At 32.2% G+C, this 18571-nt stretch overlaps 1 protein-coding gene across 1 annotated transcript; it reads right to left on the reverse strand.

The window, feature by feature from the left end:
* Positions 1–3843: 3843 nt before the first annotated feature.
* Positions 3844–6310, reverse strand: LOC129880732 (transcription factor MTB2). The gene has a single exon (XM_055954908.1). The coding sequence runs from the start codon at positions 5768–5770 to the stop codon at positions 4034–4036; it is 1737 nt and encodes a 578-aa protein (XP_055810883.1). The 5' UTR covers positions 5771–6310; the 3' UTR covers positions 3844–4033.
* Positions 6311–18571: the final 12261 nt, after the last annotated feature.

Here is an 18571-nt window from a genome sequence, read left to right on the forward strand (position 1 = left end):
ATTGTTTTTGGGAACAATTTTCTATACAAAATCGTATAGCAATGAGTTGTACCTTGTCCTTTCAAGGGACCTTTGAGGTTGATATATCACTGCCACATGCTTATTTTTGGAATCTTTTTTTTATCCTAAATGTTAGGAAGTACCTTAACAATCTTTATGGGCAAAAGCAGATTGATAACCAAGAAGAGTTATATATGTAACATATTGGAATATTATGAAGACATACATATTGGATTAACATGAAGACATAACTATCAGCTCTCGATACACAAAGTATTTCATGTTTTTACATGGCCGAAGTAAAGATCGCATTTCAAGGAGTATAATTTAGGCAAGTCTGTTTTGATACAAGCATTAATCCCGTGTTCACACAGCTCGAGCAAAGGTTGCATTTCAAAAAGTGTGATTTGGACCACCTATCTTGACACAAGCATCAATAACTAATCCCACGACTTGAACCAAAATGCACCCCATTCACAAATTAGGTCCGAGTAAAAGTCACACCTTAGGATGTGATTTATTAGCAGCTTATCCTAATTCAAGTATTAATTTAGTGTCTGATTGAATTTGTGACCTATAAATCATATGGAGACAAGTTTACAATTGCTTCAAAACTATTTTAAAACCCTATATAAAAATTACCATTATCATCCAGTTAATATCTTTTCTATTTCCTTGGTATTTTATTAATTAATGAACAAAGCTGTCCTTACTCCCTTGGCACCACTGCTCTTTCTGTCTCATCAAATTAGAACTCCATTATTTTCCTTTTGTTGCTTTCTTAGATTAGGTATATGCCAATCTATGTGTTGATGTCTAATTAGCCCTTATTGGAATCTGAATGAATATAGCACTAAAAGAAGAAACTCAAATGAATCTTCTTTTTTTTTTTTTGTATTATTGCATGCATGGTATTTAGATTTTAGAAGATCTGGCTCTCTTTCAAATAGATTTATGTCCATGTATGCATAATTCACTCTGATTTTTTTTTTTTTTTGAGTAAGCATAATCTTTATTTTTTAGTGGTTGATAACTAAGCAAAAGAGTAGTACACCAAAAGCATTTATACGTAATTCAAAAAATATTATGAGGATTGGAGAATTGGAATTGGGATGATTAAGGGGTGGGGGTTTAAGGGTGTTGAGTGGGAAAGGAGGAGACATTGAACTTGAAATGTCTTTTATGGAATTTGTTTCCCTACTTTCATTAAGGAAAATATTTTTCTCATTTTTAAGGAATTTGCTTTCCTATGAAAAATGTTACATTTTAACTAACTAAATATGAGAAAATTGAAAAAAAATTCTATCAAACAAACCCTAATTGCTACTCCCTCCGTGCACTTTTAATTACTTGAATAAGTTTTCACTTGTCACTTTTTACATATCAAAAAAAGACAGTCTATTTCTTTTCTTTTTTACCTTTACTATTAATTACTTATTCTCCAAATCATTTTCACAGATCTAAGAATATACATCAATTAATATGTGTATTATAATAAAATACTCATATTAATCATTACTATTTCTAAAAAGACATGCAACGTCCATTTTTAACAAGTAAAAGTGAAAGGAGGAAATATTGACTCAATCAATGAATAAAGGTTATCTAGTAATCTCTCCATTCTAAAGTAAGTGAATTGTTGAGGCAATCACACTCATTAAAAAAAGTTTAGGATATAGTAAATTGAATATCACTTTCCGCTTTTATCCTTTTAGTTATTCTCAAACTATTCTTGAAAATAGAAATAATTTAAACTAAAATCATAAATATGAATAATTAACTCTCTTGAAATTATCAGCTAGAAAATATAAATGAGGGGCAAAAATGAAAGAAATTTCTAACAACTCTCTTGAACTTTGAATAATTTACTTATTTTGAAATACTCCCTCCATTCCATATTAAGTGAAATTTTGAGGGATTTTTCATTGTTCAAAATAATTGAATTGTTCAAAGTTCAAGATAGATGTTTGAAACTTTTTCCATATTTGCCCTTTCATTTATTGATGTCTTATATTTTCTAGGAGATAAATCACACTACTTGTAAAGTTATATTTATGATTTTACAAAAGGCAATAGTGAAAAGTGTGGTTCAAATTATGTTCTTGAATGTTTTTCTTAATATGTATGCACTGCCTCACAAATTCACTTAATATGAAATAGAGGAAGTATAAAGAAAGAGCCAACAATTCATTTATTTTGAAATGGAGGGGGTTAGAATCTTGTTCTTCATAATAAATGCCTGCAAATGATGCTCTTAAATGCCATTGAAAAAAAGCTCATGAAGGCAAATATTGCTCTTAAATGTGCCATAAAAGAAAGCTCACAAGGAAAAGTTTGAAAAAGTCACATAATAGTAAAATCGGAAAAGGACTTAAAATGTCTTCGAATTTTTGAAAATAGTATAAAAATGCCCCTTATTCATTTATTGGGTCTAAAATGTCCTTGACATCCATTTTTAGGTTCAAAAATAACTTTTTCTTTAACGTAAAAGGGTGCGAGGGACATTTTTGTACTATTTCCAATAGTTTGAGGGCATTTTAGGCCTTTTTCCATAATTAAAATTCTGTTAAATAAATTTTAATTTATAATTAATTTTAAATAATTAAATTATAAACAATAGATGACCGCCACGTGTTTGAAAAAATTATTCAAATTATTTAATTAAAATTCTATGACATTTTTATACCATTTTCAATAATTTAAGGACATTTTAAACTTCTTTTTTTTTGTAATAAAATTAAAGATGGATATAAATTGTCAAACCTGTACTAATCGTGGTTGTAGTCATATTCTAAACGTTTATGAAATTACTTTATCCTCGTTGAAAAAGGCACACTTTCACATGTTTTGGGCATGTTTAATGAAAACCATTCACATGCCACTTTACTTTTCCACCCTAATTTGCAAATCTTTTTTCTTTAATTCTAATGGTGGGGCCAAAACTAACTTATACTATATTTTTTTCTCTTATCACCATAAATTTCAACTACTACTTAAATAAATAAAAAAATAATCATCGATGGTGGCGTTCTTTTTGGCCTTTTATTTGGGACTCCCTCTATTTCATAATAACTTAATTTTTAAATTTTTTTTTTATTATTCAAAATAGTTAAATTGTTCAAAGTTCAAGGAAAATATTTGAAACTTTTTTCATGTTTACCCTTTTCATTAATGAAGTTTTGTAATTATTTAAGAGTTAAACTACACTACTTACAAAGTTATAATCCAATAAAAGATTATTTGTATGTAATATCGATGAAGCTACAAGGTAATATCGATGAAGTTACAAGGAAGGTTATTACCTTTTACAACCAGGACCATAAAACAAAGTTTCCTAGATAAACTCAAGCACCACTTTCTTTTTGCAGTTTAAGTTGTAATATCAAACTTAATGCTCCCATGCATTAATCATGAACAATTTTCATTTACTTGCTCCTCAAGGGAAATGACTGGAACGCATTCTTTCTATATCATCAAGAATCATAAGACAATCATGAACAACAACATTTCTCAAGAAGGATTTAGATTAGGTTCAAGATCTCATAGACATATTGAGGCACACGAATGTCTTATGTTTGCTCAGACAGACACTGAAAAAAGTTGTCGCACTTGGGTCAAATCCACCAAAAATGCACTACTTTTGAAAGATCCGACATGCAACTATCGATATTTTTGAAGAGTGAAGCAACATAACATGTTACTTGACCTAAGTTGATCTTTCACCATCTTGACCAACTTCATGCTAGACTTTCAGAAAACCTGTACCTAAGAAGCTAGAAAAGTAACTCAAGAACTAATAACACCAAGTAACAATACGAAAAAACTAGCATAACACAAAAGAGATTTAAGCTTGCAAATCCATTCATCTAGCTTTCTTTGACAAACATGTATACTATAAACAGATATATTTAAGAATTGCTGCTACTTTGTCAATAGCTAGTTGTTTTCTCTATTCCTAGACTGAACTGTTGTATACCGAAACCTTTCCAGAAACAAAGAAATGGAATGTTTGTTATCCTACTGATGAAAATGTCTAGAGAGAGTTTGATTCACCAGAAAATGCAGCCATTAACTTTTCCTTCGTCACCTGTTCAGGTCCACTGTTCTTGACCACAAATGTATGATATACTGTATCATTCCCCACGGCAAGTGTTGACTCAACAACGCTGACCTGTGCCTCTTTGAACACTTCAACGACTTTTGATACAGGATGGGTTTCCAGTGGGCATCTAGCTCTTACAATGACTTCATCACTGGCAGCTTCAATGTTGATATCAGCTGCATCCCCGGAGGTGCTTCCTAGCCTTTCCAGCTCATATTCCGTGTCCCTAATCTTCTTCTGCATATCAATGATGTGAGCAATGGCATCTCCTAAGAGGGAAGCTTTGTCCATTTTGGAAATGTTTGGAACAACAGCTCGTAATGCATAGAACCGCTGGTTCAGCTTTTCCCTTCGTTGCCTCTCCGCTTCTACATGATTGAGGGGCTCTTCCCTTCCATTCGCTGGTTTTCGTCCACGCTTTCGAGGCCTCCTTTCATCAGCTGGTCCTGCATGGTTTTCCTTACATGAAACTTCAACATCTGAATGCTCGGATTCAACAGTAGGCACTGGAGAAACAACAGGTCTTGAGTTGGTGAAATCTATTTGCATTCTACCAGGATTTTGATGCTGGAGATTATTTGACTGGAACTCTTCCCTTCCTCCATTAACAAATCCTCGTAAGTTGTTTGCTGGGGCCTGAGTATTATAGAGCTCCACTGGGTTCCCTGGCTTCACATTACCAAATGAAGGCCATGAGACGGGGAGTACACTATTTTGTGCATTCATGAAGGGAGCCCTGTTTCCATTTCTGTACATTTCCAGTGGCCTATCCGCCGCCTTCCTAACAGCAAGTTTTTCCCTAAACTGAGTACAACCAGATTTTAAATTCTGCCCAAAAATCTTAGGATTTCCCTTTGACTGCTCATAAGGAAAAAGGCTGGGAAACATGGAATTATTTCCATCCTTTTTCTCAGCTGCAGCTGTTACAGATGTCGTTTGTTTAGCCCTAACTTGAGCCAAAAATGACGAGAAGCAAGATTTTATGGACTGTACAAGCTCCAAACTTTCTGGTATAGTTCGTACAGATCCCAATTCCACAACTCCTACATCAGTTGGGATCAAAACAATTGTTTGCATACCAGCAGACTTCATCAGGAAAGATCTAGAGCAATAATCTACAGACGACTTCATAACATCGGATAACCACACATGCTTACCAGCACCAAAACACTTCCCCGGACCACCTAGCCCTTGAGGAAAAGAAAAGTACATAGAGGCAAGAAAGAACATTTCAGTATCAGTGACCCTATCCAATCCAAACACATAGTTATCTTCATCCGTTCCACCAAAAAACATATGCAACTTCTGAAGAACCCGTTTCCTCATCCTTTGTTGAGCCTCATCCTCGAGGCGTAGATTAAGAATCCTAGTAACTTCAGATTCCTCTCCTTCCCTAGCTTCCCTACAACAACCATCTCCCCATCCTAACACCAACTCCCCCAACTTAGACCTCGAAATCTGCCAAAAAATGGCGTAATTCCAACTAAAATTAGTTGCATTCGGACGTTCCACAAGATCTGACAGCTTATTCTGCAAATTCTCATTACTCCCCATTGCCAATAAAGAACATTCAGCAAAAACTAAACTAGACATCAAGTAATCAAAAGCTTTTGTTCCTAATACAGCTGCCACCATAGTCTTATCCTCATCACTCCACAACATATTCATTTCTAACAAATAATAACAAAACCCCAGATGCTAAAAACTTCAACTCTCCTCCAATTTGATATAAACCCCACAAAAAAATGAATCTTTTTTTTTTCTCCACAACTTAGATATAAATGAATCCAAAACAAAACCTATCTCACTTTTCAAAAAGATTAAATCTTTTTTCTTTGAATACCCAAAATTCAACAACTCCACATTCAGATCTCAAAATCTTGAAACCCCAAGTTACCACTAACTATAAAGACAAAATACCCAGAAATATTATGCACTTGGATATAAAAATGAAGTATCAAAAAAGGATAAACAAACCAGTATCTGCAGTTGAAGAAGTAGAGGATGAGGAATTTGAAAATTCAAATTTGCTCCAACATCATTTATTTGTAAAGCAAAGAGGGAAGATAGGAGATTGGGGAAGAGGTAGTAGACAAAAGAGGGCATTTGAGGGTATGTTTTAACTTGCATGTTGTATAAACCATCGTTTTTAGGTTTTAAAAGGGTTAAATAGATAATCATGGTTGGCCTTATAAGTGTAAATAGGATTATAATTTTGTAATTTATTTTTATTATTTAATTAAAATAAATACTTAAAAATATAAATTCTTTATTTGTTTTATTTTTTAAAATATTTAACATAAATCAATTCAAACCGGTTCAAAACAATAAAACAGAGGCTTTTCCATTGTAGTTTTTTCTAATTTGTTTGAAAAACAGTGGGCATGCCTTTTTTTTAAAAAAAAAAAAGAGAATAAGAGGGAATTAATTTAATGAGGAAAAGGGGAAGTTTCCGTTTGACACGTTTTGTAAGATGGGAAGACACAAAACATGTGCACCCACATTTATGGCGTGTCTATTTTACTTTTTCGGAGCGACTCTTCAGTCGCATATGAGCCATTTAACTCGTGACGTTAGATATTGGATTAAATTAAAATTTTATTTTTTAAATATTTATTTAATTACTTTTTTTAAAAAAAATTTATGTGGTGTTTTTTGAATTTCAATATTCAAATAAATTTATTTTTGATTATTAAATTTGATCAAAATTAATAATTTTATTTTTTAAAATCTGTTTGATCATTAAATTTTGATTAACTTTGAGTGACATGTATTTTTTATTTTTTTTGAGGAACTCTTCGATCAGATTCAAGCAATTTAGCTAGTAATCTTAGGTTATGGATCAAATTTTGAAGATTTATCTTCAAAAATATGTTTGATCATTAAATTTGATTAAATATTATAGTTTTTGTAACGATCCGAACTGGCGTTAATTAGGAAAGGAAGCATCGTAAGGAAAAATGTGTCAAATGGGGCCCACAATCCAGCCAGAGTGAGATAGTCCCACCACAGCGGCACCGCTCCAACGGGATTCCTGCCGCCGGAGCGAAATGATCGTGGAACAGAACTTAAGTCGCAATTCTCTTATTTTTCCACTTCTCCCAAAGTTGTAAGTTATGGGCGAGGGTTATTGCAAAAACCCTCAAAAAGGCCGCTCAAGACTTGGGAAGGAGAGGAAGGAATCTCAGCCCCGAAGGAATCCCAACCCGCAAAAATCAGGCCTACCTTTCCCATCCAACATCTAGAATCCAAGATTAAAACCGCGATATCTCTCCATAGCTGCTTGGCTCCCAACTAGGCTAGGTTCTTCTTATCTAAGTAGTAAATCTGTACAGGAAATTAGCGAGAGATTTCATAAATAGGCCCTCAGACACGGGTTATGGGTAGAAATATGGGTCTCTTTAGTGGTCAAAGTTGGCATAACTTGGATAAGGAAGAACTGTATAATAAATTAAAGTATGAGTGGGAGTCTTGTCTTCTTGTATGTTGTTAAATGTACTCGTAAATGCCATAATCGGATGTATATTGGCAGAGAGATGAGAAAGCATGAAGTAAACCATATGGACTAACCATTAATATAATTGTGTGCGAAGAACCTGTGTATTTGTATAGGTATTGTCCATGTCTGCTTATTGTATTGTGATTGTGGATTTGTTGTGGTTGTTGGGATCGAATGTCACTTTCGACATATTCTTGGAACGTGTATCACATCCCGACATATTATCGAATTGGGTGTCACGTTCTAACACATAATTGAATCGAGCGTCACGTTCCGACACGCCATTAGTTGAGTTTGGGTCTCATGAGAGGGCCAATTGTGTGTGCATAGTTCTATGAGAGGATGCGTTAATATCTATCATTCCGTGAATTAGTGAGTTTAATTGCTTAAGGGCTGGAGGATAAGACTTCCGTAAATAACCCAACCGATTCGGCGGTTGGTACTAGATAAAGACTGGGAGTTGGCTTAGGCTTATTGGGTATAAGACCCCAAAATCTTGTGAGTCCATGTTGTGATGTCTGTGATATTCTAGACCTCGGGGCTTAAGAGTGGAGGGTGCATTGTTTAGTGGGGAGTTGGTTACTTAGAGCTCGATCAGGTAGTAGTAGTCGTTGTTTTTGGTAAATGCAATTCCGAACTGGCAAGGGCCGAGAGTTGTATCATTTCTTTAATTTTATGCCCTGCTTCTGTAGAGCTCTTGTATCTGTTTTAGACTAGTATCCTTAAGGGTGTTAAATGAATTCTGTATAAGACCTGGAATTTTCAATTAATACAGGCATTCTTATGATTTTTCGGCTTAATATTTAACTTTCTATAACTTCTGCATTTTTTTATTTCATCTAGAGGTTTAGGGTTTTCCTACTTAGATTTTAAAGTAGGTGCCCGCACAACTCGGTGGGTTGGGTCGTGACAGTTTTATATTTTTAAATCTATTTAATCATTAAATTTGATCAGATTTGAACGACATGTACATTTTACTTTTTTGAGTAACACTTCAATCAAATCCGAGTCATTTGAAAAGTGATCATATGTTATGGATCAGATTTTGAAAACTTATTTTTTAGAATATGTTTGATAATTAAAGTTTGATATAATTTTAAAGATTTTTCTCTTAAAATTTGTTTGACATTCAATTTGATCAGATTTAAATAACGTGTGCATTTTTCTTCTTTGAGTAATTCTAATTTCGTATTTGAGTCATTTGATAACTGACTATAGGTTATGGACTAGATTTTTAAACTTATCTTCTAATATATATTTAATCATTAAATTTAATCAGACTGTAAAGATTTACCTTTTAAAATCTGTTTGATCATTATATTTGATCAGATCTGAATGACGTGTGCATTTTACTTGTTTGAGCAACTCTTCAATCAAATTTGAGTCATTTAGTTAATGACCAGAGGTTGTAGAACAATTTTTTTAAGACTTATCTTCTAACATATGTTTGATCATTAAATTTGATTAGATTTTAAAGATTTATCTTTTAAAATCTGCTTGACTATTAAATTTCATTAAATTTGAATGACGTATGCATTTTATGTAATGACTCCTTCTGTCCTTATGGGTGATCTAATGGTGAAAGAATTGGGTGAGAAAACTTTCGGAGTAGTAAGTTAAAAATTTCAGGCTAGACTAGTCTCAAGAGAAATATGAGAGAAGTGAAGTTTAGGATAATTCGGAAAAGAATTGAGAATAATGTATAAGTTTGAGTTGGCTTTTTCATTAGCTAAGACGTTAAGGAGTCCATAGAACTTTTCGGAAGTGAATTTGGGTGAGTAGAACTCTCGATATCAAACTTGACGTGAAAGGGGTGGATTGGAACGTCAAGATTTGAGAGTGTGTGTGAAATGGACAATTTTGGGTGAATTTTTGAGTTTCTGTTCCACGTCAACCGCTATATCTATTGAAATGCTGCTACAACGGTTGGAGAAATTCTCGCTATAGCGGAAAGTTCTATTATAGCAACACCACTATAGTGGGCAGTTCCGTTATAGCGACACAACTATAGCGAAACTAGACCACTATAGCGAGGTTAGTCGCAGTTAATGTAGAAAAATCTTCAAAATCACTCATTATTTTGCAATTGCATTTTGGGAAAGTGCAAGGACAACCTAGGAGGAATTTTAGCCGTTTTTCATCAGGAACCTTCATAAAGATAAGTCATCCATTCCCCAATTTGTTATTTTGATTCTTGTGCATTAGAGGCGGTAATTGTTACCCTAGGGAAGATTTTGAGGTTAATCCTAAGGTTGAAAAAATCTGGATTTGTGAGGATCTTGGGGTGTAAGACTTTGGATGTTTATAAAAATATTTGTTCTTGATTTATTAACCGAAATTCACTAGTTTAATCAGAAAATTGATAGTTCTAGGCGAATTGGTGGTGGAAAAGTCTTGGATTGGGGGGAATGATCATGAAGTTGGCCTGGAGTTTGGAATTAAGATATAATCCGAAAATATTTAGGTCATTGTGCATTGATTCTATGTTGTGTTATTATTTCTAAACCAAAAACAAGTTAGGCTTCATAACAAAGGAAAAGATCAAGTTCAATAGAGCAGTCAAGCTTGATTCGAGGTAGGTGATGGTTGATTGTTTCCAAGTTACGCAGTGTGTACATGCTAATTGTTTCTATAGTATTACTTGTACAATGCGTGTTTAGAAAATATAAAGGATGAATGTGAAAGGATATCTTGTTGTCAATCTTTTGCAATGAACTTGTCTTAATTGCTTGTGATTTTATCAGTGTGGTTGTATTCATCGTGATTGAGATTGTGTGATACTTGTGATTCATTAGTTGGCTCGAATACCACGTATAGTACAATTCTATTATCAATTGGCTCGGGTACCACACCTAATACGGAATATTTATGATTGACTCAGATATCACTCCTGGTACAGGTTCTATTATCGATTGCCTCGGATACCATATCGGGTATATATTATTATATGATTGGCTCGGATACCAAGCTTGTGTTACATGTGTGATTATTTTCATTTATGTGGCTCCTTGACTGAACTGAATTTGTTTGTGATAATGTTGGACATTCTTCATGTAAAGGTTAAGACTGGTGACTTAGAATCTGATTGTTATGATCCAATCCATCGTGAGTGGCACCCACACTAAATTTCCGGTGGAAAAATCAACTACTAACCAACTTGTAACTAATCAAGCAACTAAAATAACAATTTAACACAATAAAAAATTAAATTCCCATAAAGAAAATTCATTAGTTCTGGATATTTGTATCTGGTTAGCTTGATCAATATATCTCAGATACATGTACAATATAAGTGTTTTATTTTCATCTTTTTAAGATCTTTTATAACTAAACCACATTAAATAAAGAGAAAATCACGGAGACAATGATTTGTGAAGATCATCCATATTTTAGCTATGTAATTTTTTTTACTATGAATCTAATTCGTTGTTTCATAGTTAAAAAATTCATAATTATGTTACTTTTTCAAGACTTAAATTTGATTACTTTTATTTTATTACTCTTTAAAATAATAAATTTAAAATTTAATTTTTATTAAAAAATTTATAACTTGTATGACTTTAAAAAATTCAAACACTGTATTTATACTGATTCATAATAACTTTTTGTATTTATATTTTTAATGTATCTGTATTTCACAATTTCATTTATCTTTTGTATTCAATGTACCAACATTTAATATCAATTTCATTTAATGTATCCAATATTATTTTGATGAATTTGGTATCAATTTCATATAATGTATGGAGGTACATGTATTTGATATCAAAAATACATGTACAATGTCAAATATGCACTGATACAAGACATGGAGGAGATTGAAGAAGAAGTTGACAAGGTCTTGACTGCAATTGCTGGTGAGACAACTGCACAACTTCCTGATGCAGAGGTATGCCCTCTCATCTGTGATATGGTATCAATATACTGATGGAGTATCACAAAGAATATATTTTCTACTAATTTAGAGTTTAATAAATAAGATTGTGACTTTAATAATTTTTTCTTAGTTATTTCATTTTTATATCTTAAAATAAGAGCTCAATCCTATATGATGCCGCTAGGGTATCAATATACCGACAGAGTATCAAAGAGAATTAAGTTCAATCCTATGTGATACCAATATGATATCAATATACCGATGGAGTATCACATATAATTAATTCATAGTAGTGATGCTAACGTCATGCACGAAATAAGAAAGGAAAAGTGGGGTACGAGGGTAAATAATTGTCACGACCCAAGCCTAGGGCCTAGACGTGACATGGCGAATGAGGTACCCGAAAGTACCTCAATCAAGCCTCTTAGCATTCTTTTAGCCTTTCATAGGTAATGATGATAAACAAGCAGAAATCATAATAGTAAATCTTCAACTTACATATGTTCAACAATACCTCTAACTATTAGATATAATGGGGCTAAGACAAGTCCCTAGCTCACCCTCAATCATAATAGAAGAAATTCCATAGTAAAATATCTTAACATATCATAAACTAGAAAGATAAAGGAGTATTGTTCCCGGAACATGGGAACTCACCAAAAGTAGTCTTCAATGGAATATCAACTAGCCACGTGGAGGAGAACGAGGAAGAGCACCGATCCCTACATGGTGATATCATGTAGGCAAAAGAGTATGCGTTAGTACTTTGAATGTACTAAGTATGTAAGGATGCATGAACATTGAGGAAACATTAAAAACATAATTTAATGTATGCATAATAAATCATATAGATATCCTTTAAAACATTCATTTTGTGGGAAATTAACCATAACCGACATTTAAGACCATGCGAGCTATTACATGGAAACCAACATAACCCCCTACGTTAGCCGGGGAGACTACTTGCCGGGTAGAACTCCGTCAACTTCATTCATTTCTTTAACTTTAACTTTAAGGGCTATTTATGGATCCATTAGCCTAAGCCTACAAGGGCTCCTATGTTGGCACATAGTTAATGAGACAAGGGGTTGCTACTAGGATTCCCTTACCGAATCCCACCTCAATGCCTCATTCGGTGCTAAGTCAATCCCACGGAATAGTTTAATACTTCAAAATATTCATAGCATATAACTTGAGAATTCAAACATCATATTCGGTAGAATAGCTCATTAAAACATTTGATAATTCAAATATGCAAGAATTGTCCTTATTGCATAAAGAATCCATCATTCATATCATTTCATCATTCTTTCATTTCATAAGACTCCCTTTTTTATCATAGATATTGCTTTCATAAACATTTATTTGGAGTCAAAGCTTTCAAGTCAAACTTTATTAAAAACATAGTAAAACTAGGTGGGTTCAAATCACTTCAACTTGCAAATATGTATGTAAATAAATATTCATAAATACTTTGAAATCCATTAATTAAAAATCATGCTTTAAACAACCCACCATGAATTTCAAGAGCCCTTAAATAGATAAATAGAGGAATTACTTGTAAACCATCAATTCATATATATGAAATTATGTTGCATCAAAATAGAGCAATAATCATTAGTTTAACCATGATTCATACTATTAAGTAAAATTAAGAATTACCATAAGAAAATATTACTTGAAATCAAGAGACTTAATTGAAAGAGTTTTTGGACTACATGGGTGGAAGAACCCATGGATAAACACCCACATAACTTAGAGTAAAGCTTAAAGAAAATAAACATAATTTATCATATAATCAAAATAATTTAGACATGAGAGTGGAAGGAATACTCTCATTGAAACCTTACATTCCTGGAAACCGAAGCTTTAGTTGGTACCGTAAGACTTAATGAACACTCTTGAGTCCTAGCTTCTCTCCTCGCCGGAACGTTTTGTGTACTACCCGGAGTATATGAATCACCGGAATAGTATTTCTTCACTACTAAGAACTAAAACTATATTTGAGAATGTGTAAAGAAGTGTATAGAGAGAAGATTTGCTTGAGAAAGCTTGATGAATAAAATGAGGAAATAAGGTGGGTATTTATAGGTGGGAAAGAGGGACCTAACAATAAATAAAATAATTATAAAAAAAATCTGAAAATTTAGTGGAATATATTGATGTCATGGATGATGTTAAATGGAGGACAATTTATGTCATGAGTGATGTCAAATGTATCTAGATCTTTCTATGGTAGGTGAAATGAGTTATTTTTGACAGAATACTCTTTTTGAGAGCTGCGTTTGAATAAGATAAATTCCTTATTAGGATTTGGTGTATATATAAGAATTGTAGATATGGAAGTCTAGTTTCATATCGTTCAAGAATAAACCAATTTGGATAAACCTACAGTGAGATATGAGTTTTCTTCTATAAACACTCATTTCCGTCACAGCATTCTACCTTACAAAAATTAATTTATTTGACCTACTTAAACTCCGAATCTTAAAATATGGTCTTCATAAAAGTTGTAGGTAATGATCTTGTGGTTACTCCGAAATTTGAATCACTCAATTTGGATATTCCTATGAAAAGTTATGCCCAAAATACAGAGGTTGTATCATGTTTAGGCGAAAATTGAAACATCGTATACAACGTTTTTAGGGGATGTTACAATAATTTGGGTTGAGTCCAATATATTTGAATAAATAATTTTATAATTGAATCTATTTTGTGTAGTTTTCTCAAAAATCAATGAGCCTTTTATCTCCATCTTTATTATTTTTTCAATCTTTTCTCGATAGAACAATCACCCACTACGTACCATTCAACAAATCCAAAACAATCGATTTTTATATAAAAATAATATATTTTTGATAAGTTCTTTTTTAATAATATCATAGAAATACATAGGAGGAGCACATAGACCTTACTTCCTGTTGCAAAATACACTGGGGCACCACAAGCTAGTGTTTTACAAGGCGAGATCTAAATTAGAGACTTAACATACATCATATAGGATGATTCTAATATGATCAATGTGTACTAGGTGTGTAGACATGATACACTAAGGATAGAAATACTGCACATTACTTATACATTATGCAAATAACGTATAATCTGTGTATAACTATTATCTATTAATTATGTACTGATTATATGTCAATTATATATTCGTTATACACTAATTATTTATTGATTATACATTCATTATACGGTGATTATATGTCGAGTATACACTTTTAGATCTGCACCATCTTTTTCCTTAAAAAATCACCACCACTTTTAGTCTACATTCTTTATTTTTCATTTCTTTTCTTTCCACTTTTTATTCAATTTTGTTTCAACTTTTCATCTTCCCATAGCTTTATTCCTATACATTAAAAATAATATTAAACATAATGTAATATAATCAATATTCAAAAAATGATTAAAAGAACTAAAATGTGAAAAAAATAATAGTTAAATCTATGCATTTTTGTCTGAACATCATCACTCGAACACTTAATTCTTGTTCGTCTTCGAACATACATTGAAACTCAATCTCAATATATGTATGTAAATATTGTATAAATAACGTATATGAATGTATATATTTTTTTGATGCATAGTTATATATTATATATACACCTTTATATATTATTTATTCAATATCGATACATTACATATATATATATTTCATATACATATGACTATTTTTGCTGATTTTTTTTCTCTTCACTTGTACAATTACGTTAGAAGCCCAAAAAAAAAAATAGGGTTACTTTTTTAAAAATGAACATAAGTGAGCTGCTATTTCCAGTTAATAAGTCATTAACCAGTCAGAAACGTCAACGTTAATAGAGTTGTATAGGACTACGACTTTTGGGCCATAAGTCTTGATTTTTTTTCATTTTCAGGTTAAGATATCAGTGGGCTCAATGAAAAAATTAGGAAGGATTACACAAATCTCATAGTATTAAAAGCTAATTACATCTTAAGAAAAATTACCTAATTATACTTCTTTATATATCATATTTTCCATTACTCCCATCCATTTCAAAAAATTTCAAAAATTCATTCTTTCCATCCGGATACATTAATTCAGTAATCCGGATACATTAATTCAATAATTTGGATACATTAATTCTGATTCATAAATTATCTCTATGTTCAATGTATCATGCTTTAAATGTTACCTGTTGATATATACAATCCTAATTAATGTATCTAGATTACTGAATTAATGTATTCGGATTACTATGTTTTTAAGGGATTTCTGTAAATTGAAAAAGGGTAGGAAAAATGGTAATTAGCCTCTACACTATGTGATTCCTAGAAAATCTACTACATCTTGTTGCTACTTTTTTTCAAATTACAAAAATTCCTTAAATTTGGTGGAATCCGGATACATCCTCAAACATCTTGATACATCATGTAAAGTGATATATCCGTCCGATATATCGCGTATAGTGTTGTATCCGATCGATACATCGCGTAAAGTGATGTATCCGACTTTCTGATACATCACGTAAAAATGTATCCGAAAATAGGGGAGAGTAGGGGAATTTTTGTAATTTTTTCAAACGATAGAAAATTTTAGAGAATATGATAAAATAAGTTGTGTATTTAGATAATTTTTTCAAGAAATTAAGTCCAGAGCATCACCTCTGAATGAGCCCTGAAGTGTGCGATGCTGATTTAATCGACGTTTTAATTTGGGCTTTTGGACACTGAGTGGAAAACTCCAAAAAAAAAAATGAAAATATGGGGCAGCTACTTAGCTTCATTAATTTTAGGTCAAATACTATGTGACCCTTTAAACTTGTTCGATTTTTTCATTCAAGCACTTGAACTCAGCCTTATACCTATTGAGCACCTAAACTTCTAAATATTGTACCAATTAGACATATTTCATTTCTATATACTCTCAGTCTAAATTGGTACAATTTTGAAAAATTTAGATGTTCAATAAGAACAAATTAGAGTTTAAGTGTTTAAGTTAAAAAAAATGGACAAATTCAAGGGATTATGTATGTATTTGACCTTAATTTTAATTACAAGTTGTAGCCAAATATATACTTTACATTTGCTAAAACAGAACTTCATATATATCCAATGAAATCAACCAAACCAAGTGAAATCTCTTGTCCAAATCCACCTTCTCACCCCCAAAAAAATTCATCAGACCTAATGTTCCTCTGTAATCACCACACTCATTCTTATTAAACTATAAATTATAGATTCTTTTTATCTTTTATAAAAGAATCAAAAAAATTCATTGGCTCTCTCTATAAACAATATAATATGAGAATGCATAAGCAATATTCACGTAAGAAGAAAAAATGTATATGTTGTACATATTATATACATATTATACGCTAGTATAAAACTGTATATACACTTTATTTTTACATTATATGACATTGTATACACTCTGGATACACGAAATACTCGGACTATACTAACAATACATTAGGGAAAATACTTGTATATATAATTTTTATACATTATATATAGTGTATATAAAACTTTTTATACACTATAAAATAGTCTATATATAATTTTTATAAGCATATTATTATACATGATATGTTGTTTATATAAGTTTTATACAATGCATATACAATTTTTATATGAAATAATTACACATATAGTTTAACTACCATTAAAGCCTCAACCCAATTCAAAAGAATTTGATCACAAAACACCATTATGATCTAAAAAAGAAGACGATAACAGACACATGGACACAAATAATAAGAAGAAGCAAACATTTATAAAGAAAACTATGTTATAAAACAAACTAATTTTAGCAAATTAACAAGAAAGTAAGATAAAGAGAAAGAGAGATAATGGTTTTTGTGTTGAGAGAATTGTAGGTTTTCTTTACATTTGCATGCCTTTTATAGACACAAATAAGGGTAACATATTCCTTGGACAAGGGAATATTACTATAGTAATATAGTCCTTGGACAAGGTAATACTGCTACAATGATATATTCCTTGGACAAGGGAATATTGCTACAATGGGCATCCACTTGGCCTATATTATTTATAACACTCCCCTTTAGATGTCCATGTATGTGAATAAATCAAGTTATACGCATTGAGAGCTGACTCATTAAAACCTCGCTAGGAAAACCCAGTGGGACAAAACCTAGACTAAGGAAAAAAGAGTGCAGCGCGTATTTTACTCCCCCTGATGAAGACCACGATTTAGATGGTTAAGTTTTCGCATTTCGATCTTGTGTACCATCTTCTCAAGAGTTGAGGCTCATAAAGATTTGGTGAATAAATCTACTAGATTATCACTTGAGCGGATTTGTTGTACATCAATATCACCATTCTTCTGGAGATCATGTGTGAAGAATAATTTTGGTGAAATATGTTTTGTTCTATCTCCTTTTATGAATCATCCTTTCAATTGAGCTATGCACGCAGCATTGTCTTCGAACATGACCGTGGGTACTTTGACGTCATACTCTAGACCGCATCTTTCTTTAATGAATTGTGTCATTGATTTCAACCACACACATTCTATACTGTCTTCATGAATCGCTATTATCTTAGCATGATTTGAAGAAGTAGGAATAATGGACTACTTCGTAGATGGCCATGATATAGCAATTCCCCCATATGTGAACAGATAGCCTGTTTGAGATCAATCTTTATGTGGGTCCAATAAATAACTCGCATCTGCATAGGCAACAAGGTCTACATAACTTTTGTTAGTATAAAACATACTCATATCAACAGTCCCCTTTAGATATCGCAAAATATGTTTGACACCTTTTCAATGTCTTTGCATCGGGGAAGAACTATACCTTGCTAGAAAATTAACAAAAAATGTTATATCAAGTTGGTTGCGTTAGCAAGATACATAAGTGCACCAATAGAACTGAGAAATGGTACTCCAGGATCAAAAAGTTCTTCATTCTCTTCTGGAGGTCTAAATTGATCTTTATTCACATCAAGTGATCGAACAACCATTGGAGTACTTAAGGAATGCGCTTTGTCCATATAAAATTATTTTAAATTTTTTTCAACGTAGGCAGATTGGTGAATGAAGACCCCATCTGCTAAATGTTCAATTTGTAGACCTAGACAAATTTGTCTTTTCAAAATCTTT

Source organism: Solanum dulcamara, chromosome 2 (genome assembly GCF_947179165.1).
Source record: "Solanum dulcamara chromosome 2, daSolDulc1.2, whole genome shotgun sequence".
Classification (NCBI taxonomy): Eukaryota; Viridiplantae; Streptophyta; class Magnoliopsida; order Solanales; family Solanaceae; genus Solanum; species Solanum dulcamara.

Excerpts from the sequence above, each read along its gene's own strand:
- LOC129880732 (XM_055954908.1), bottom strand. The coding sequence starts at position 5,770 with ATGAATATGTTGTGGAGTGATGAGGATAAGACTATGGTGGCAGCTGTA.